General features: G+C 39.7%; 1 protein-coding gene across 1 annotated transcript in view; it reads left to right on the plus strand.

The window, feature by feature from the left end:
• mbc (dedicator of cytokinesis protein myoblast city) overlaps positions 1–19,914 on the plus strand; it is a 966,604-nt gene that overhangs the window by 129,711 nt on the left and 816,979 nt on the right. The window contains exon 8 of the mRNA XM_090373417.1: positions 18,911–19,056. Within this exon, the coding sequence (XP_090229543.1) occupies positions 18,911–19,056 (146 nt within the window). The remainder of the gene's footprint in view (positions 1–18,910; positions 19,057–19,914) is intronic.

Genomic DNA, 19,914 nt, shown 5'->3' on the forward strand with positions numbered 1-19,914 from the left:
TAGAGACCCTGTAGATGTACATTAAGGTCGATAACATCACAACCAGGCCAATTCCCATTAGAAGAGGAATCTTTCAGGGAGAGCAAAACTACTAGGCAGAACCACATTGAGTCCAATGTGGTTGTGCCTAGCACTCAAACCACTATCCACCATGCTTAAAGGTAACAAATATGGATATAACCTCAAAGAAGGAAGAAAGAAAGAACCTGTACACCCTCACCCACCTGATGTACGTGTATGACATCAAGCTCTACGCGGCAACCTAGAAGCAACTCCAGCAACTACTCCGGATCACCGAAGAATTCTGCAAGGACATCGGGATGGAATTTGGTCTAAACAAATGCAAGACCTGGGAAAATTAGTTGGCCGAAACTACTAGCTGCTGACTGGTAAAGAGATCAAAGCTATGACAGGCGTGACCTACAAATACCTAGGGATGATGCAGGCTGAGCACTTAGAACACAAGGAAATCAAGAAGTGCCTGACCGAAAAATACCAGCAGAGACTGAGAAGCCTGCTGAAAGCAAAATTGAATGGAGGGAACACAGTTAAAGCCATAAACACCTATGCAGCTCTAGTACTAACATACACCTTCGGGTTCATAGATTGGACTAACATAGTTAACTTGAAAGATTACTTCGAGAACAACACAGCACCACTCCACCAGGCCATAAGGAAGATATATAAGTGGTATACCACACCGAACCTAAGCGAGGAACCTTCTCCCACCCAGACGGTACAAGAAACGAAGTTAGAAAGATGGGCAAAGAAGACACTCCATGGCAGACACTACAATGACCTCCATTAAGATCACATCGATAACATTGCTTCCGATGCATGGTTCACAAGTGGGACGCTCTTCCCTGAGACTGAAGGATTCGTGCTGGCCATCCAAGACCAGGTAATCAACACCAAAAACTATAGAGAATATATCACAAAGGAGCCCGGAATGTCAGATGAACACATGTTGATGATGCCACCTGGCCTCATAAATGATCCAACACATCACTGCAGGGCAAGGTGATCACCCAGACTGAGTACACTCATAGACACGACCAGGTAGCTCAGATAATACATCAGAAGCTAGCAAGGAATTACCAGTTGACCAAAGAAAGTGTACCATACTACAGGTATGAACCCCGTGCAATACTAGAGACCCAAATCCACAAGCTGTACTGGGACTGCGCCATAATAACGGATAAGACCATCCTGCACAACAGACCGGGCATAACTCTTGTGGACAAGATGGAAAAGGCTACCTACCTGATTGACATAGCAGTGCCCAACACTAGCAATGTCCAGAAAATCCATGAGGGAAAAATTAGGGAGTACACGAACCTGAGACATGAGGTCAAGGAGATGTGGCATATGCAAGAAGTATTGACCAACCCGATCATCGTGTCAACCACTGGTATGGTGCCATAGACTACATAGCAGCCGAGCAGCAATAGGTCTCCCAGAGAACACCTACAAGGAACTCCAGAAAGTCACATTCCTGAACACCTGTAGGAAATTAGAGATTTCCTTGATCAACAGTAACACCAGACATTACAATCACTCTGTGTACTTAGTAGCAATTCGTCACGGAGTGGAATCCCCCAATCAGAGAGAAATGATATGAGCAACGAGCAACAACAGTAATAATAATAACATTAGTCCACATAGAGCAGTACCCATTTATTACCACTCTCTGCTATCTCCCACTCAACCATCCCTATATCCATTGTTGCAATTTGCCCTTAATGCAGTGCCGCTCCAAATTGTACAGCAGTCTTCCATGTGCAACAGTATCAAAAGCTTTCCTGAAATCCAAGTATATGATATCAAATTTTCATATACTTGGATATTATTTTTTGCATCCAGTTCCTCTGTGACTGAATCGTAGCATCCAGTCAAATTGGTCAGACAAGACCTCCCCTTAACTTGGACTCAACTGTTATGCAGTCTGGTGTAGATGATCCTGCAACACTTCTTTAACCAGTGAATCCATTATTTTCACTGGAATAGAAATTAAACTAACAGACCTATAATTATTTGTCACCCATTGAACCCCCCCCCCCCATCCTTTGTGAATTCGGGATATATTTGCACATCTCCAGTCCATGGGGACCCTCCCCTGAATCTAAGGATGCTCTCATAATTATGGCTAATGGTTTGCTTACTTCCCTCGCCACCTCATTCATTATAACTTCATAGATTCCATCCACCCCAGGTGCCTTTTTTATGTTTAACTTCAACAATTTCTCCTCCACTTTGCTTTCTGTTATTACAAAATCATTTAGGACCCTGTTAGAGTTTAATAGACTTCTGTCCTCCCCTTCCTTACAGAATTCATCATGTGTGAATGTAGATGCAAAATACTCTTTCAGTTTGTCAGCTATCTGAGCAGGATCATCAACAGTTGAACCATTAATTTCTCGTACTCAGCCTTCACTTACCTAACCTCCTTTGTGACTTGAATACAGACTGGCTTATGCATATAAATTATCAGGTGAGTTATATGCATCCCATGCATTTTTCTTCTCTGCCACGAGCCTCATTAGGTTATCTGATCTCCATTTAGTTCTAAATCTTGAACAGTATTTCTTAGTTGGTATGAAAAGCCAGGTAGCTTCCAAGATTAATTCCTTGAAGGCTTCCCATTTAGAATTTGCTGTTTTTAGCATCATCAGTTGATCCTGCTGTATAGAATTTAAAAACTGTCTGAGAACACTGTAGTCACTTTTACGAAAGAAAATTCTTTCCCTTTACCCTTGATGGTAGTTATCTTTAAGTAAATCCCACATCAGTACACTACACTGTGATTACTCTCACCTAGTGGTTTCTTTATCTGAAAATTCTTAATGAATGAATAAATACTGCTGATAATCAGATCAAGAGTATTACTCCCTCTGGTTGCCTCTCAAACATGTTGCTATAGAAAACAATCCTCCAAAAAATCCACAGAAGTATTTCTGTTGTGCGAGTGACCACCACAAGTTCCATATCAATATCTAGAAAGTTAAAATCCCCCATTACAGGACATATTGATTTACTGGCTCACTCTAATTTCTGTGCCCAATTGTTCATTGTACTCATCGGAGTCATTAGGCCTATAACACACTCGTCCTCTCATTTTCCCTTTCCTAGTGCTTATGTAACATCAAACTGACTGAACGGTGCACTGTCCACCAATATCAACTGGATGCACTTCTTTTTGATTTTATGGTTTTCTTAACTAACAGCATAACTTCTCCTCCCTTCCTATTCTGGCTATTCTTACTGTACATATTGTACTCCCCAAATTCCATTCTGCACCTCTTATATTTGTCACCATGTCTCTGATCTCTCAACAATCTGCTTTTGACATTTTGACCAGCACTTCAAATTCATCAAATTTACTTACTATACTTCTAGCATTGTTGGTGTACATGAAAGTATACATGCATCTGTTCTTACTCTTAGTTACCCTAAAACAGCCCATGTATTTACTTGTTCTATACTGACTCCCAGCAGGTCTTAAAATCCCCAGCAGCTTGCTGCTTATTCCAATAGAACCAGTGCAAGAATCACTTTCACCTCTGCCTGCAGCTACTGTTGATCTTTTAATCTATGAATCCCACTAGGCTAGCAGTTTTCCAACCCACCTAACACTGCCTCGATACAATCAGTAAATATTCTTGCACCCTTTCTATTTAAGTATATCCCATCCCTGTAGAACTGGTTTCTCCTGTTAATAAGTACAAACCATGCTGAAAAAAAATTCTACCACATGAGCCTTTCACAATCTCTCCAGGTCCAGATTGATTGACAAGCTCTCATCAAATATCCCTCCTATCATGTCTAGGCAGAATTACAGACAAATTTAACCCTAACTTGTGACTTTTTTCAATGTTGACCTGTACTTGTTAAGTAAATCTGCAGATCTCTTACTCTTACAGCCATTAGTTCCAAGATGTACTACAATATCACCTTTTGTGCCTTTAAAAGATTATATCAGCTCTACAACGTCATCAACTTTTGCCACTGGCAGATGTACCATGGTCCTGGTCCACCTATCCTTTTTGCATAATATATTCCCCTCCTCCCTGACAATAGTCACTGACAGAAACTAGCTCCTGTAGCACCAGTGCATTCCACCTTGGAGATTGCCTGATCCATAGTAGTAAGCTCTGGCCTTGATTTCAGTGCTCATATTAATTTCTTTGAGGGCATCTACCCTACACCTCAAATTCTCATAGACACCCATCAGAACGCTAAGTTTACGCCTATATTCTTGACCCTCTCTGCACCTAGCACACACAAAGACATACTCTTTGGCTAGATTGTGTCCTGTCCCAGATAGGTCTGCAAGCATTTGACATTTCACGCAGTTTTTTAGACTGTGATGCGTTGGAGAATCGTCCCCTTCAGTTGTCCCATGAACCACAGCACTCCCGCTACTTTGTGCTCATTGCTTTCTTGCTCTAGTCTGGGTCATTATTCCATTTAAGTATAATTTAATTAACAATGAATTTTAATAAGATTAATAAATTTTACTGATTAATTGATAATTCTATACTAAGCTGACAGATTTCCAAGATATATCAGCTACAGATTTCTAAGACAGTGCTACATATTATGCTGTCTAGTGTTATGTTAAACCTTATGCTATCTATTTTGGGATATACATTATGCTATTCCATATCAATCTGATATACTATAACAATGGCGGCAAATTACAAATGGAAAAATCTATGGACACTAAGTATTAACCTTCAAAATCACTATCTAAATTTGAATTCCAGGTAATTGAATGTATACAAAATTTGATAAACCTGACAGGCATATTATATTTAATGAATTTGATATATTGATTTGTCAAATCATTATAATTTGTTCTGTACTGTTACTTATATAGATATATCTAATATATCATGTTTCTGATTATATTCTCATGAATCTTTTTCACAGTACTTGAATTTGAATTTGTTTGACTAATTTCTTTAAATTTGAAGGGATCACTTTTATCAAATGATTTAGTCCTAACCCAGTTCTCTACAATGGTAACATCAGTATCTAAATAGGTAGTATGTATTTGACTATCATTAGTCCAGTGTCAAGGCCATTAGTATATCTGTTAATAGCCATATGGGAATCAGGTGAATACAATTATATTATCAATGAATCTGTAAAAAACTAATTAGAGCCATCTATTGTTTGAAATGTCACAAATATAGATTAGCAATGAAACAGGAAATACTTTTGCCCACTGCAGTCCCCTTGCTTTGACGAAAACCTTAGATCCATAAGCACATAGTTATTAAATAAGCACAAGACTATAATATTATATTTCCAAATATTTTTTATTACAATTTAGCAATTTATAGTATTCATTATAATTTTGGTCAAGCACTGCTTTAAGACTACTTTGTGTGATGTCAGTAAGTCAAAAGTATTAACTTTTTGTTTCATATTACTGCTATAAGATTTATATACTCGAGAGCATTGAGCTTATTTTCACTTATTCAAGCATCCTTTATGTTGTCTGAAGTAACCTTTAAAATTGATTCCAAGGATTTACTAGGGTAGAAAAGGAAAGTTTTTATTGTGGTTTTAAATCTAATCTTTTATGTATGGTGAATAGTTTCTTGAGGTGTCCCATACTCACCAGATGTGAGCCCCCGGGGTTAATGATAAGGTTGAGATTGCTGGGAGTTCAGTAAGCATTTTTTGATATTCTAGTAGGTAGATAAACAAGTTGTGTAATGTTATTAGTAATTGAAAAAGCTTCATCATCTCTACCACATTGATCATAGAGCTGAAGTTGTGTAAAATCACTAAGGAAAATTGTTTTATTGTTAGGAACATTTGGATTTTAGAAAGTTGAGTTTCAGTGAAATGAGATCAAAAAATTCTGAGTGATTTTTAGGATTTTGAGGGCATTAGAGGCAACAGATGAATTTAACAGAAAGGTAGAGAAATTTTAGGCTAAAATATTAAGAAGACTCTTACAAGGCTCTAGCAAGTAATTGGGACAGCTAAGATGACTGGTGCCTGAGGCAACTGATAATTGGATTCTGTCAGAAAAAGTAAGTAGGCGCTTGGCAGATTGTGAAATGGATTGAATTCATCATTGAAGTTTGTCATTTGAGATGAATTTCACTTAGTGATGAATGATCACAATTGAATTCATCACTGAAATTGGACATATTGGGGATTGGGAAGTTTTTTAGGTCCATTTGCAAATGAATTTGTATCATTACTCTAGCCTGTTTGTTTGTTTCGGCCAACCGGGCTAGCCGAGTGGGTAAAGTACCTGCCCGGCAACCCAAAGGTCGCGGGTTCGATTCCCGCCTCGGGCTTGGATCAAATTACTGCAAAAACCTTGGGAGGTGCAATATGGCCGCAGAAGCCGATGCTCCAACAACTACCAAATCAAAAAAAAAAAAAAAATTGTTTGTTTCATTGTTGTAGACGGGATAAAAATTAATTGGGGCAGACAAATAAGAATTGATGAAATTTTTGGATATGGTATACACTCAGCAAGAATATACCTAGCTCCTTAACATAATGTGGCCTTGGCAGTGCTTTTTGCAAATACACTGTTTGGACTACCTCCAGTCACTCAGTGGAGCAGTGGCAGAAAGATTAAACTAGATGCAGGTTTGGTACAGACATTCTCTCAGGTATGAAAAAGGGTATGCTATGTGGAAGTCTAAAATGCTGTAGAAGTAATGATTGGTGAACACTTGTGAATCAAGTGGACTGAATTTCGGTGAAGTGTGATCATTCTGCAACAGCAAAATCCTCCACTTGCACCTTTACGATGGTGGCACTGTTAGTAACCTGGGTGTAATGCTAACTTTAAGTCCTGAAATGGTGAGCCTAGTATACTGGAAATATGAACCAATGTAAGGGTGGGTAAAGGTGAGGTGCATGCACCACAGAGGAATGTCACTGCACTATGTTACTAGGAATTACTAGCCTGTATATGACTCTAATTAACCGATACAATACCACCATTTTAAGGCACGTGTAAAACTTCTGATGAATTCGGTGTGTGCAGGGGGGGAGGGGAATTTTGTCGGCCTTTCATCTTTTGAGTTTCAGTTTTCAGTTTTGTTCAGTGTCATGTGAAGTGCACAATGTCTTCTCGTAAACATTTAACTTTAAAAGATAAAGTTGAACTCATTAATGCGTAAGATTTCGATTTTTAAGATCTAGTGCTAGTTTGTGGTGTTTTAAAATTCCTTTTATTCTTGTGAAAACTTGTGAAACGGAGCGAAAACGTGTGCGTGCATTAATTCACCAAAGAGTTTTTGCTATGTTTGTGGACAATTTACAGTGAAGTTGCAATGCCGATCAATTACAGACAAGATGAAACAAGCTTATTGTTTTTATTTTGGTTGTCATGTGGGTGATCAGGATAAAAGGTGGGCACTGCATGTGTGCTGTATAACATGCTATCTAAATCTCACTGAATGGATGAAGGGGAACAATTCCAAAACGCCTTTTGCTGTTCCGATGATCTGGCGAGAACCAACATGTCACCTCGAAGATTGTTATTTCTGCCTCACAAATACTAAGGGGATTTCAAGGAAAAATAGAGTTAAAAAAAAAATACCCCAACCTTCCGTCCGCAATAAGACCACTGCCACGCACACACTGGAATTCCCTATTCCTCCACCTAGTTGTGAAGAAATCACTATTCCTGTAGAAGTGTGAGAGACACTAGAGCCTCAACATCTGCTGATCCTAATTACAATCCTGAAAATGACAAAACTCCACACTTAACTGAGAAAAGTGAACTAACATATAAGTTAGCGCTAGATCATCATGTCTATATGTAGCCAACTACTAAGTAGTTGAGAAATGGCATTGTTTAAGTATATCTCATATTGTGAATACTTCCACAAGTTACCAATGTATTGCACAGTCTTGAATAAATAATGCTTCACCAATGGAGAAGACTACTGTTACTTAATTCTTGGCAGATACCACCACCCAGACAGCACTGTTTTGGCACTTGTTGACTACTCATTGGTGGGCTGGCAAATTGGACTTAATGATTTGGTTAGGAATTTAAATCTTTCAAAGCACCAGGCTGGACTATTAGTATCTAGGTTTCAACAGTGGAATTTGCTGGAAAAAACCACAAGGATTTCTGTTTAGAAACCAAAATGAAAAGTGGGTTATTATTAAGTGGAAGGTTCTTTTAGTATCTGCAAAAATGTAAGTCGATAGAAGGATGAACTAGGGTTTGAACACAATCCTGAAGAATGGAGATTATTCATTGATTCTTCTAAACTCAGTTTAAAAGCTTTCAAATACAGATATATACAGTTATACCCAGATATTTATTAACAAATAAAGTACAAATAAAATAAAATATAAGTACAAAAACCAGTAGCTTTCGGAACACATGTCCCTTTATCAACTGATAAGTTAATATAAAATTTGAATGCACTACAAGCAAAGTGTGGCACGTTAATCATGCGTCATTGTTGTAGTACGGACGTGTGCTGCCTTACGCCAGTGATCATCCATCAATAAAACGGTTGTCTCTAGGATGGGATGCAGACGCATGCCTTTCTGGCGATTTAATGCCTTAGGGTTGTTTATTATGTTTAGTGACTCTAGCCATAGGCGGTGGCAAAAGTGTCGCGCGTGGTCCACTATCTCAAAGTCGCGCTTGGGGTCAAGATCGTGGTTGGTAGCCCAAAAATGTTCTGCGAGCACGGACTGGTCAGTTTCAGCAAGCCGGATTGCTCTGTCGTGTTCCGTGAGGCGATCCTGGAGACGTCTCGATGTCTCACCTACGTAGCAACTGTTACAGGCCTTACAGGTGATACGGTACACTACATTGCTGCGTAAGACAGGTGTGACAGGGGTCTTCACACTGGAGACAAGTGAACGTAGGTTCCTACCGGGTAATTGTACACATTTGATGTTGTAACTTCTAAGGATCTTCGAGATACGTCCTGACACTCCTGGATAGTACGGAATGTAGGCGGACGATATGCCGACTTGCTTCGGAGGTCTTGGGTTGAATGTAAGTTCTTCTGCCTGTAACAAGCATCTGTTTAGTACATGGGATGGATAACCGCATCTGGTTAGGTCCGCCTTCACACGGGAGATCTCGTTACGTCTAATTGTGTCGGTGCTGGAATGGCTCCAGGCCCTGGAGAATAGGGTGCGGGCAGTGCTATTGAGATGGCTTGGAGCGTGGCCGGACCCGTAGTTGGTGAATTGACCGCACCACGTGGGTTTGCGGTATACTGAGGTCTCTAGACGTGGGCCTACGCGATGCACTAGTACGTCCAGAAACGGGAGCGAACCGTTCACCTCTGATTCTACGGTAAACTTGATGAAATTGGATAGGGAGTTGAGGTGTTCTAGTAGTACCGTTTCAGAACCACGTGGTATTATGGTAAAAATATCATCGACGTATCTACACCACGTTGTAATAGGTGTAGGTGGGTTCTGGCGTATCTGCTCCTCTAGATCTTCCATGGCGATGTTAGCTACTACGGAACTGACAGGGGCACCCATAGCAGTGCCATGTACTTGTTTGTAGAGTGAGTCTTCAAAGGTGAAGATGCTGCTAGAGAGGCATAGGTTGAGGGCGGTACAGATGTCATCAGTGGATAGTGACGTCCTGGATTGGAGGCTTAAGTCGCTCTCAAGGAGCCTTCTGGCGCAGTGCACGGCCTGTTGGACGGGAATCGAGGTGAATAAAGAGACCACGTCAAATGATGCCATGACAGAGTTGTCAGGAATTGAAATGTCCTTAATGATGTTAATGAATTCACTGCTGGTTTTTTAACGGTGTGAGATGTATTACCTATAAGAGGCGAGAGGAGGCTCGCGATGTGTTTGGACAGTTCATACGTTGGGGCACTGCAGCAAGACACTATAGGTCTGAGAGGAATACCCGGTTTATGGCTTTGGTAATCCGTAGAATTGCGGTAGTTGGAAGCCAGTAGCACGTAGAAGGTGGTGAGTCGCGGTCGGGATCTTCTTATCTTTAAGCCATGCGTGGACAAGTTTATTAACATTTGCTTCCAGACGTTTCAAGACTTTAACGGGAGGATCAGGTAGAGGTTCATATACGTTAGGATCGAGTAATAGGGCCAAGGCTTTCTCTCGGTAGGCTGATCGGTCCAGCACAACAGTCCGGCGCCCTTTATCCGCAGGAAGTACAACGATGGAGTTGTCTTTTCTTATAGATGACAGGGTGGCACGCTGGCGGTGGTTGAGGTTTGAGTACGTTTTTCGAGTGTTGCGGAGGATTGCGGCAGTCTTGAATCGGATCTCGTTGGCAGTATCTTCGGGAAGGTTGGTAATACTGGCTTCTATACCCATAGCGAGCTGTGTGATGGGAGGTTTCGATGGTATAACGGCGAATTTATACTGCCAACGAGATCCGATTCAAGACTGCCGCAATCCTCCGCAACACTCGAAAAACGTACTCAAACCTCAACCACCGCCAGCGTGCCGCCCTGTCATCTATAAGAAAAGACAACTCCATCGTTGTACTTCCTGCAGATAAAGGGCGCCGGACTGTTGTGCTGGACCGATCAGCCTACCGAGAGAAAGCCTTGGCCCTATTACTCGATCCTAACGTATATGAACCTCTACCTGATCCTCCCGTTAAAGTCTTGAAACGTCTGGAAGCAAATGTTAATAAACTTGTCCACGCATGGCTTAAAGATAAGAAGATCCCGACCGCGACTCACCATCTTCTACGTGCTACTGGCTGCCAACTACCGCAATTCTACGGATTACCAAAGATCCATAAACCGGGTATTCCTCTCAGACCTATAGTGTCTTGCTGCAGTGCCCCAACGTATGAACTGTCCAAACACATCGTGAGCCTCCTCTCGCCTCTTATAGGTAATACATCTCACACCGTTAAAAAACCAGCAGTGAATTCATTAACATCATTAAGGACATTTCAATTCCTGACATCTCTGTCATGGCATCATTTGACGTGGTCTCTTTATTCACCTCGATTCCCGTCCAACAGGCCGTGCACTGCGCCAGAAGGCTCCTTGAGAGCGACTTAAGCCTCCAATCCAGGACGTCACTATCCACTGATGACATCTGTACCGCCCTCAACCTATGCCTCTCTAGCAGCATCTTCACCTTTGAAGACTCACTCTACAAACAAGTACATGGCACTGCTATGGGTGCCCCTGTCAGTTCCGTAGTAGCTAACATCGCAATGGAAGATCTAGAGGAGCAGATACACCAGAACCCACCTACACCTATTACAACGTGGTGTAGATACGTCGACGATATTTTTACCATAATACCACGTGGTTCTGAAACGGTACTACTAGAACACCTCAACTCCCTATCCAATTTCATCAAGTTTACCGTAGAATCAGAGGTGAACGGTTCGCTCCCGTTTCTGGACGTACTAGTGCATCGCGTAGGCCCACGTCTAGAGACCTCAGTATACCGCAAACCCATGTGGTGCGGTCAATTCACCAACTACGGGTCCGGCCACGCTCCAAGCCATCTCAATAGCACTGCCCGCACCCTATTCTCCAGGGCCTGGAGCCATTCCAGCACCGACACAATTAGACGTAACGAGATCTCCCGTGTGAAGGCGGACCTAACCAGATGCGGTTATCCATCCCATGTACTAAACAGATGCTTGTTACAGGCAGAAGAACTTGCATTCAACCCAAGACCTCCGAAGCAAGTCGGCATATCGTCCGCCTACATTCCGTACTATCCAGGAGTGTCAGGACGTATCTCGAAGATCCTTAGAAGTTACAACATCAAATGTGTACAATTACCCGGTAGGAACCTACGTTCACTTGTCTCCAGTGTGAAGACCCCTGTCACACCTGTCTTACGCAGCAATGTAGTGTACCGTATCACCTGTAAGGCCTGTAACAGTTGCTACGTTGGTGAGACATCGAGACGTCTCCAGGATCGCCTCACGGAACACGACAGAGCAATCCGGCTTGCTGAAACTGAACAGTCCGTGCTCGCAGAACATTTTTGGGCTACCAACCACGATCTTGACCCCAAGCGCGACTTTGAGATAGTGGACCACGCACGACACTTTTGCCACCGCCTATGGCTAGAGTCACTAAACATAATAAACAACCCTAAGGCATTAAATCGCCAGAAAGGCATGCATCTGCATCCCATCCTAGAGACAACCGTTTTATTGATGGATGATCACTGGCGTAAGGCAGCACACGTCCGTGCTACAACAATGACGCATGATTAACGTGCCACACTTTGCTTGTAGTGTATTCAAATTTTATATTAACTTATCAGTTGATAAAGGGACACGTGTTCCGAAAGCTACTGGTTTTTGTACTTATATTTTATTTTATTTGTACTTTATTTGTTAATATCTGTATCTGGGTATAACTGTATATATCTGTATTTGAAACTATGGACCCCAGTACTCCAGGCCCATTTGTCACAGTTTAAAAGCTGTTTTGCTACACAGTGGTAATCTGAAACCATCAGTCCCAGTGGCTCATTTAGTGACTATGAAAGAAACCTATGATAGCATGTCATTGCTATTAAATGGCTTAAGCTATAAGAAATATTGTTGGAAAATCTGTGGTGGTTTAAAAGTAGTTGCTTTGCTGCTTGTACTACAGGATGATTTTACTAAGTATTGTTGTTTCCTGTGTTTATGGGATAGTCAAGCGGTAGAACATCATTATATTGTGAAAGAATGGTCCATCGGAGAATAATACATTCCTGGGAACTCATGTTGTGGAAAGGTTGAAATAAAATAGCTTAATATTAATTGAGCCATGGCCCTAAAGGATATAAGAAGTGGGTGAGCTTGGAGTGAACCGTTACAAAGTAGCCTTGCTGAAAATGGAGATAGATGGAAAAAACTTCTAAGTAGTTCTCTACCTTTGGTTGATGAAGACCAACATTCTTGCCAATGAGAAATTACAATTTGGTAACAGCATGATTTTTTTTCTTTAGGAGATGCTTCAAAATCAATTAAAATGCCATCAAATTGATAAGAATGGTCTTGTCGACTTTTGAGCCCTCTGTATACTAAAAGAAGATCAAGGGGAAGGGTACCATCAAGAATTTGGAGTGTGGGAGTGTCGAACATGCAACAGTCACTAACAGGGACAAGAAGAAAAGTACTCTGAATAGAATTAAGCTTTGATTGAACGGTAAGGAGCCTGGCACAGTGAAACCAGGTTCTGGCCACATAAGTAACAATAGGAAGAAAAACAGCTTTGTACATAAGATGAAGGGTGCCACAGCCAGGAGAGAAACCATACTAATTAACAGCAAGGTGTGGAAAGGTGTGTTCAAAAGTGTGGAAAGCCTATCGGATAACAGTCTTTCAAACACCTTCCCCAAGGCAGGCAACAGAGCAATAAGCACAAGGTGAAGGAGGTTGGTTTGCCAGTCTTTTGTAATATCTTTAATCTATATAACCCAATATTTTGGGTTATATATACAGTGGATTCTGGTTATTTGGGCCACTGGTTAATCGGGGCAGCCACTTATTTGGGGCAAATCTTAAAAAAACAGAAACCAATCGAGAAAATAGCCAGGGTTTACTTCGCTTAATTGGGACAGCATGCTGTTTAATCGGGGCAAGAGACTGCAGCACTGGAGATTACCCTACAATTGTCTCCGACGGTACCACGTGGTTCGGTCAAAATTTTGGAGGTCACAACCATAAAACAATAAAAACAATTAGCAGTCACCTGTTTATTGGGCTTTTCTGTTAGTGAAATCTATCATAAATGGACAGTAAACTCGATCTTACTGAATTTGCGATAATACCGACAGCTGGAATTCTGTGGGTTGTTATGGTGAAATGTGTTTACACTTCCATGGAATCTTCAATCATATAAAAAAAATTAATTTTCAGATCTCTTCATTTCTATTTTTAAAGCTTTTGTAACTCATTACTCCATTCTCACTTGCGCGTATTGTGTTACTTGCAATTTGTGTGTGCCATGTTCTTTTTTATTGATTGCTTATCTTTTTACTGTTTTAAATTTTAACTCCCACCCACAAATGTCAGTAAACAGAAATGTCAACTAGTTCGTATGTACATATTACAGTACGTATTAATTATTCCGATTATCACGTATATTCTTCCGATTTTCACATATTTTTTAATTGGTAAGGTAATAAAGGGTAAATTTCTGCTTAATAGATCTTTGCTTTTATAGCCTGTGGATAATATTCCTCCTATTTTTGCTAATTAGAATCGCTGTTTAATAGAATTAAAATTCAATTCACAAATGTGATCGCAATGACCGGCGCTTACTGCACATCGTATAGTGAACAGTACTTTACTATGTTGAGTTCATCGTAACATGATTTGATTGTACAGTGAACCAATTGTAAAGGGGGGGGTTACATTGTATTTTTAACTATTTACGTGAAACTTCGGTTAATTGGGGCAGCCGCTTAATCGGACCAAAATGCACTAGTCCCGATGTGTCCCAAATAACCGGAATGGACTGTATATTAATTAAAATAATTGGATTTAAAGAGAAAAATCGAACCATAAATTCTCCTTTTATAGGAGAATAAATGTCCAGATTCATTGTAATCTGGACATTTATTGTGTTTGATTTTTTGAACTGCAGGCTTGATCTCTTCAACTGAAAACTGATCTAAAGCCATTTCAGGAGAATAAGTCGAGATACGATGTTACATGAAAAAAAGATACCACACATTTGACTCGGTCCCTCATGAGAGGTTATTCTATAAGCTTGAACAGGTTGGTATTACTGGTAAGATTCTAAGATGGATTGCTGGATGGCTGCAGGGCTGAAGGCAGAGGGTTGTGATTAATGGATATTCTTCAGATTGGTGTAATATCAGGAGTGGGTCCCTCAAGGATTAGTTCTCGGACCACTTTTGTTTCTTGTTTTCGTAAATGACACCGATGAAGGGGTAGAAGGCGAAATTTGTAGATGGCGTAAAAATTGGCAGAGAAATTAATGATCAGTGCCAAGCAGTGCTCCTTCAGGATGACTTGAACAGACTTCAAAAATGGTCAAAGAAGTGGCTGCTATATTTTAATGATGATAAATGCAAGGTCTTACACTTGGTGGGGTTGAATTAAAAACAGTGGAAGAGAAAAGGGATCTGGGAGTTACAATATGGGCAGATATGAAGTTTATTGAACAGTGTAAACAGGCAGCCAGGAAAGCCCATGGTGCCCTGTTGATTTATTGAACGCTATCTGTATAGATAGGGAGGTCATAATCCCACTGTATAAAAAAAGATGTCCTTGTTTATACTCCAACATGACCACCAGGTCAGCAGCGGAATTTACAATAAATCACCAATACAAACAAGGCAATTGTAAGACCACATTTGAAATACTGTGTCCAAGTATGGAGATCTCATCTGAAAAAAAGACATTGAGCTTCTTAAAAGGCAACACAAATGGTGAGATCGGCAAAAGGACGGCCATATAAGGAAAAACTGATTATGCAGGCTACAGAGCTTGGCAACCAGGCACATCGGTGGTGACCTGATTGAGGTTTACAAGGCTCTGAGAGGGATTAGTAAAATGAATAAACAGAATTCTCACTGTTATAAAGAATTCCAGAACTAGATGTCATAAATTCAAATTACAGTGGTTGTGGCTTAGATTAGATTGTAGGAAGTTTTCGTTTAACTAGCAAGTTGTTGATCGCTGGAACAAGTTGCTCTTGCAGGTAGTTGAACCTGACAGTAATAAAATCAAAGGTTAACTGGATGCTTAACTGAATGAGGAGGGAAGCATATAATTTTTTTTTTTTTATCTACTTTTTTGGTTTTTTTTTTGGCAATGCGGCAAAAGCTTGTGGAATCCTTGCACTATATGGCAAATACTATTACTAATATTGGGTATTAAGCTGTGTGATCACAAGGTGCTCTAGAGCATCCACAGATTGATCATCAGAAGGGAAAAGGGAGTCAAGAATAAGCTTTACTGTATCATGTTATGCAGCAGATTCCATATTGGTAGAGATTACAGTATACTAAATAACAGGGTCCTTGTTATTTAGCATACTAGGTTCCTCCAAGGATCCTTGGTCCACGCCACGATTCTTGTTACCTGAATTTGAAACAAATTTTTGCCACGAAGATATTTCACTTATAGTAATAGCCTTTACATAATCCTTTTTTAGATCATAATAGATGTCCTTCAATCTTTGAACTTTATGAAGAGACCAGGTAGCTCTATGTCGTTTATAGAGTTCTCATGCATGATGAACAGTAAGCCAGGCAAATGAAAGTTTCAGAGTTCACTAGCAGTTGATTTTGGAACGATGTAATTTAAATTTTAGAAATTAAGCTAGCAGTTTTAATTAGACCTATCTGAACAGCAGAAGCCAATTCAGTAGGCAGATAATTCATCAAAAAACTGAGTGATAGTAACTAAATTAGTTGCAAGAACTCTAGAAAATTTGTTCCAGTCCAGATTGGTCTTTGAATGAAATAGTGGCATAGTGTTTGGGTTGGGGGCTCCACAGGTGGTTTCCCACAACTACGCCATTGTTTCTCTTGTGCAGTAACAGAACTCTGTAAAAGCCAGAGGCGTGAGTTGTTTGTTATTTGGTTTTTAGGAGCATTAGCAACTAAGGCCATATTGCTCCGGGGATATGCGGTGGTCATTCCCTGACCTTTTTGCATCCTCTGTATTTGGTGGTCATGGGCTCGAACCCTGGTCTAATCAAGAAAAGCGTGCTACGCACTGCTGCTCCTGCCCACTTGGCTACGGAGGCGCCAGCATGAGTTGTATGTTGTTTTATGTAAATGTAGTGTTGGGTTATGTTGTTCGTCTGTCTTTTAGTTGCAGGACCCGTAGTGGAACCCCACGTTGCCCACCATTACCTCTGGAAGGTAATTCATACTGTCCCGTCTTGTCCTGCTGGTCTCTACCAGAGTCACCTGAGCTTTCTGACAGTGTCAAAAAAAAAAAGTTGAATGTGGGTTCAGTCAATAAGGGGAAATGGATATCCACAATGTGAGAAGGGGGGAGGGAAGTTGTGATAAAAGAGTGCCGGGCAGGGGAGGCCGGCATAATCACTGTTGTTACTTGCTAGTGAATAACTTTGCAGTTGTCTACTTCACTTGGTTGTTAGTCCAATTCATAGTGAATTGTCATTGAGTTGTCTACGTCAGTTTGTCCTGTTCACGTAGTTATGTGATGAGCCAGTAGAAAGAGAAGACTCTTAAATTATAAAATACTTTAAAATACACTAAAATAATATAAATAAAAATATAGCCAAGGAAATTCTGTAAGGTTACAAAGCTTAAATAAAATTAGTGTAAATAAAAAACAGATTGGAATACCTTATGCCACTCACCAATAACCCAATAAAACAGAAAAGCACTTTTGTTTTATTTGTCACTAGTGTGTTGCATATTACTAAGAGGCATTTTACTTATCCCTCAAGTCCTTTTCCCTTATCTATGTTTTTTGTTTATTTTAGTTTTTGTTATACAGCAGACTCTCGATTAACCAGGAAGCGGATTAACTGGGACATTTCAAGATTCCAAATAAAAAAAATCAACCAGAAATCATAAAATTCAAGTAATAACTAGGATAGGTATAAGCAGATGTTTTGCAGCAAAGCTGTAAACAAGGGACAAGAACTGACATTATAAGTTGGCATTGGGAGATTTGTGTGCCTACTATCTTGCAACCTCCGCTGTCTTCACACCTGTCCCTCAAAAAAAAAGAGACCAAATGTTTAGTTTGTTTTAGTTGTGTCTGTTGTACCACAAAAGACAACTTTTGTTTCGTTATGTCAGGAATGTTGGAATTTTTTTCTGTTTAGAAATCGCGAAAATGATGGGAAAAATGCAAGAGTTTTGCTTTCAATTAAACAAAAACTTGAAATTATTGAAAAGTTTGAAAATGGTGCATCCGATAAATCTCTAATGAACCATAATAATGTTTGTGACCAAACCATACGCGACATTGTAAAAAATAAAGGGAAGCTATTCGATTCAAAATCACCATCGTAAAAAATAAATGCGTGTCCAATACACGCTACTCGCGTATTGGACACGCAAGTTGTGCGTGGTAAGTTTTTTTTTTTCTTTTTATCTATCGCCGTACTTTTTATATAGGTTGCTGAACATTTCTTGATAGAGTAAGTCCCCGACTTATGTAGCTTCGGACTTACATTATGCTATTTATATTTTTTTTATGACTGAAGATTTCAGTTAAAGGGGACACACATTTCACCATAATAATGTAAAAACCCACAGAATTCCAGCTATCAGTATCATTGCAAATGCAAGAAGGTTGAGTTTACTACCCGTTTATAATGGATTGCACTAACAGAAAAGCCCGTCCGGAATGTGCAAATTGTTTTTATTGTTTTATGGCAGTGACTGCCAGAAATGTGCTTTAGTAAAATGTGAGCTTGCGTGAGGTGATAATAGTGAGTTTTCGCCTTAACCTTGTGAAGTTCTTTTCAGAAAATTAAATTTTGACCGTTATCATGGTGCCAACTAAGAGAATAAGTGACAGCGGTACTAGTAAATCTACCAAGAAAAGGAAAGCGATCAATTTGGATCAGAAAATTAAAATAATAAGGATATATGAAAATGGCCAAACATTAACAAGTATCGCGTGGAATTCAGATTTGTCAGTGGCAACAGTGGACACAATAAAGGAGAAAGACAGAATATGAGAAGCGGTAAAGCGATCGGCATCATTGAAGTTAACTATAATAACGAGTTACATAAAACTCAACTACATAAGAATTCCTGGAACGTATCTCTTATGATGTCAGGTATTTACTATATTTTTGGATTAACCGGGAAATCAATTATCTGGTTTTTTTTTTTTTTTTTTTTTTACCATCTATCCCAGAAAATTGAGAGTCTACTGTATTTATTCTTTGTTTATAAGTTCTTTTATGCAAAGCATTTTATAAGTATTAATCTTTATTGTTTTCAGATGTCAGATGATTTAAAAAGCCAGAGATCTGCTACTTTATATTGTCATAGTTTATATGTGACAGTTAAAAATTTTGTTTGCCGTATTGGAGAAGATGCTGATCTTCTTATGACATTATATGATGCTGCAAAAGGGAAATTCATCAGGTAATTTTTTTTGTGTGCTTAACTCTAATGAGAGAAGTTTTCCTTATTTTTACCCTGGTATTTGTTGCTATTTGAATACTTTGAGTCCACTGAAATTGTGTAAGTCTTTTCCCCCCAGGCTGCTTCTGTATCCTGTCTTATTCTATCTAACAAACAAACTTGTATGCTATATAAAGCACTTTATTATGATAATTAGGATACTTTCCTTGCTTACTTCCATGATGTCTACAAACAGTTCATTGTGGCCTCATCCAGTGAGCACCCTTGCATGTAGTACAGTTTGTATAATCACTGTCCCTCCCATACAACAAGTAGAAAATATGTCTGTTCGAGTCCGATCAATGACAAAAGGAATTTTTGTGAGCCTTTTTCACAATGGGACTGAGTTAATTGGTCTCAGGTGCAGGTAGCATGGTTTTTTCTCTTAGAAACTCGGGGTTTCTCTTCCAGAAAATCAGCAAATTGACAACTGAATGCACAATATATAGACAATATATATGCACCTTATGGGGTAATATGGCCGTGTATGGCATATGGTATTCAAAATGGCCATTGGTTGTAGGGTTTTAGGTGCTGATGCACCTAAAAACCCTATAATGACCACCCAACCAACCATCCACTGAGCATATGAATGAAGTGACTTAATTACTTTTTCTGGCTGATCTTTTATATGCAATTAGATTCCTTCTATTTGAGATATTTTTTGCCTTTTTATTCTTCTCTGTCATGTTTATCAGTTTTCCCCATCATTGGAGTTGATTTATATGTTCCAGCAGTTCTCTAATTTTCTCTAGCTCATGCTTGACTCAGGCATTTCTACTAATAGTGAATTTCTTTGTACCACAGAATCATAAAAGA

Source organism: Mastigoproctus giganteus, chromosome 5, assembly GCF_048544385.1.
Source record: "Mastigoproctus giganteus isolate SK-2022 chromosome 5, ASM4854438v1, whole genome shotgun sequence".
In the NCBI taxonomy this organism is placed as follows: domain Eukaryota; kingdom Metazoa; phylum Arthropoda; class Arachnida; order Uropygi; family Thelyphonidae; genus Mastigoproctus; species Mastigoproctus giganteus.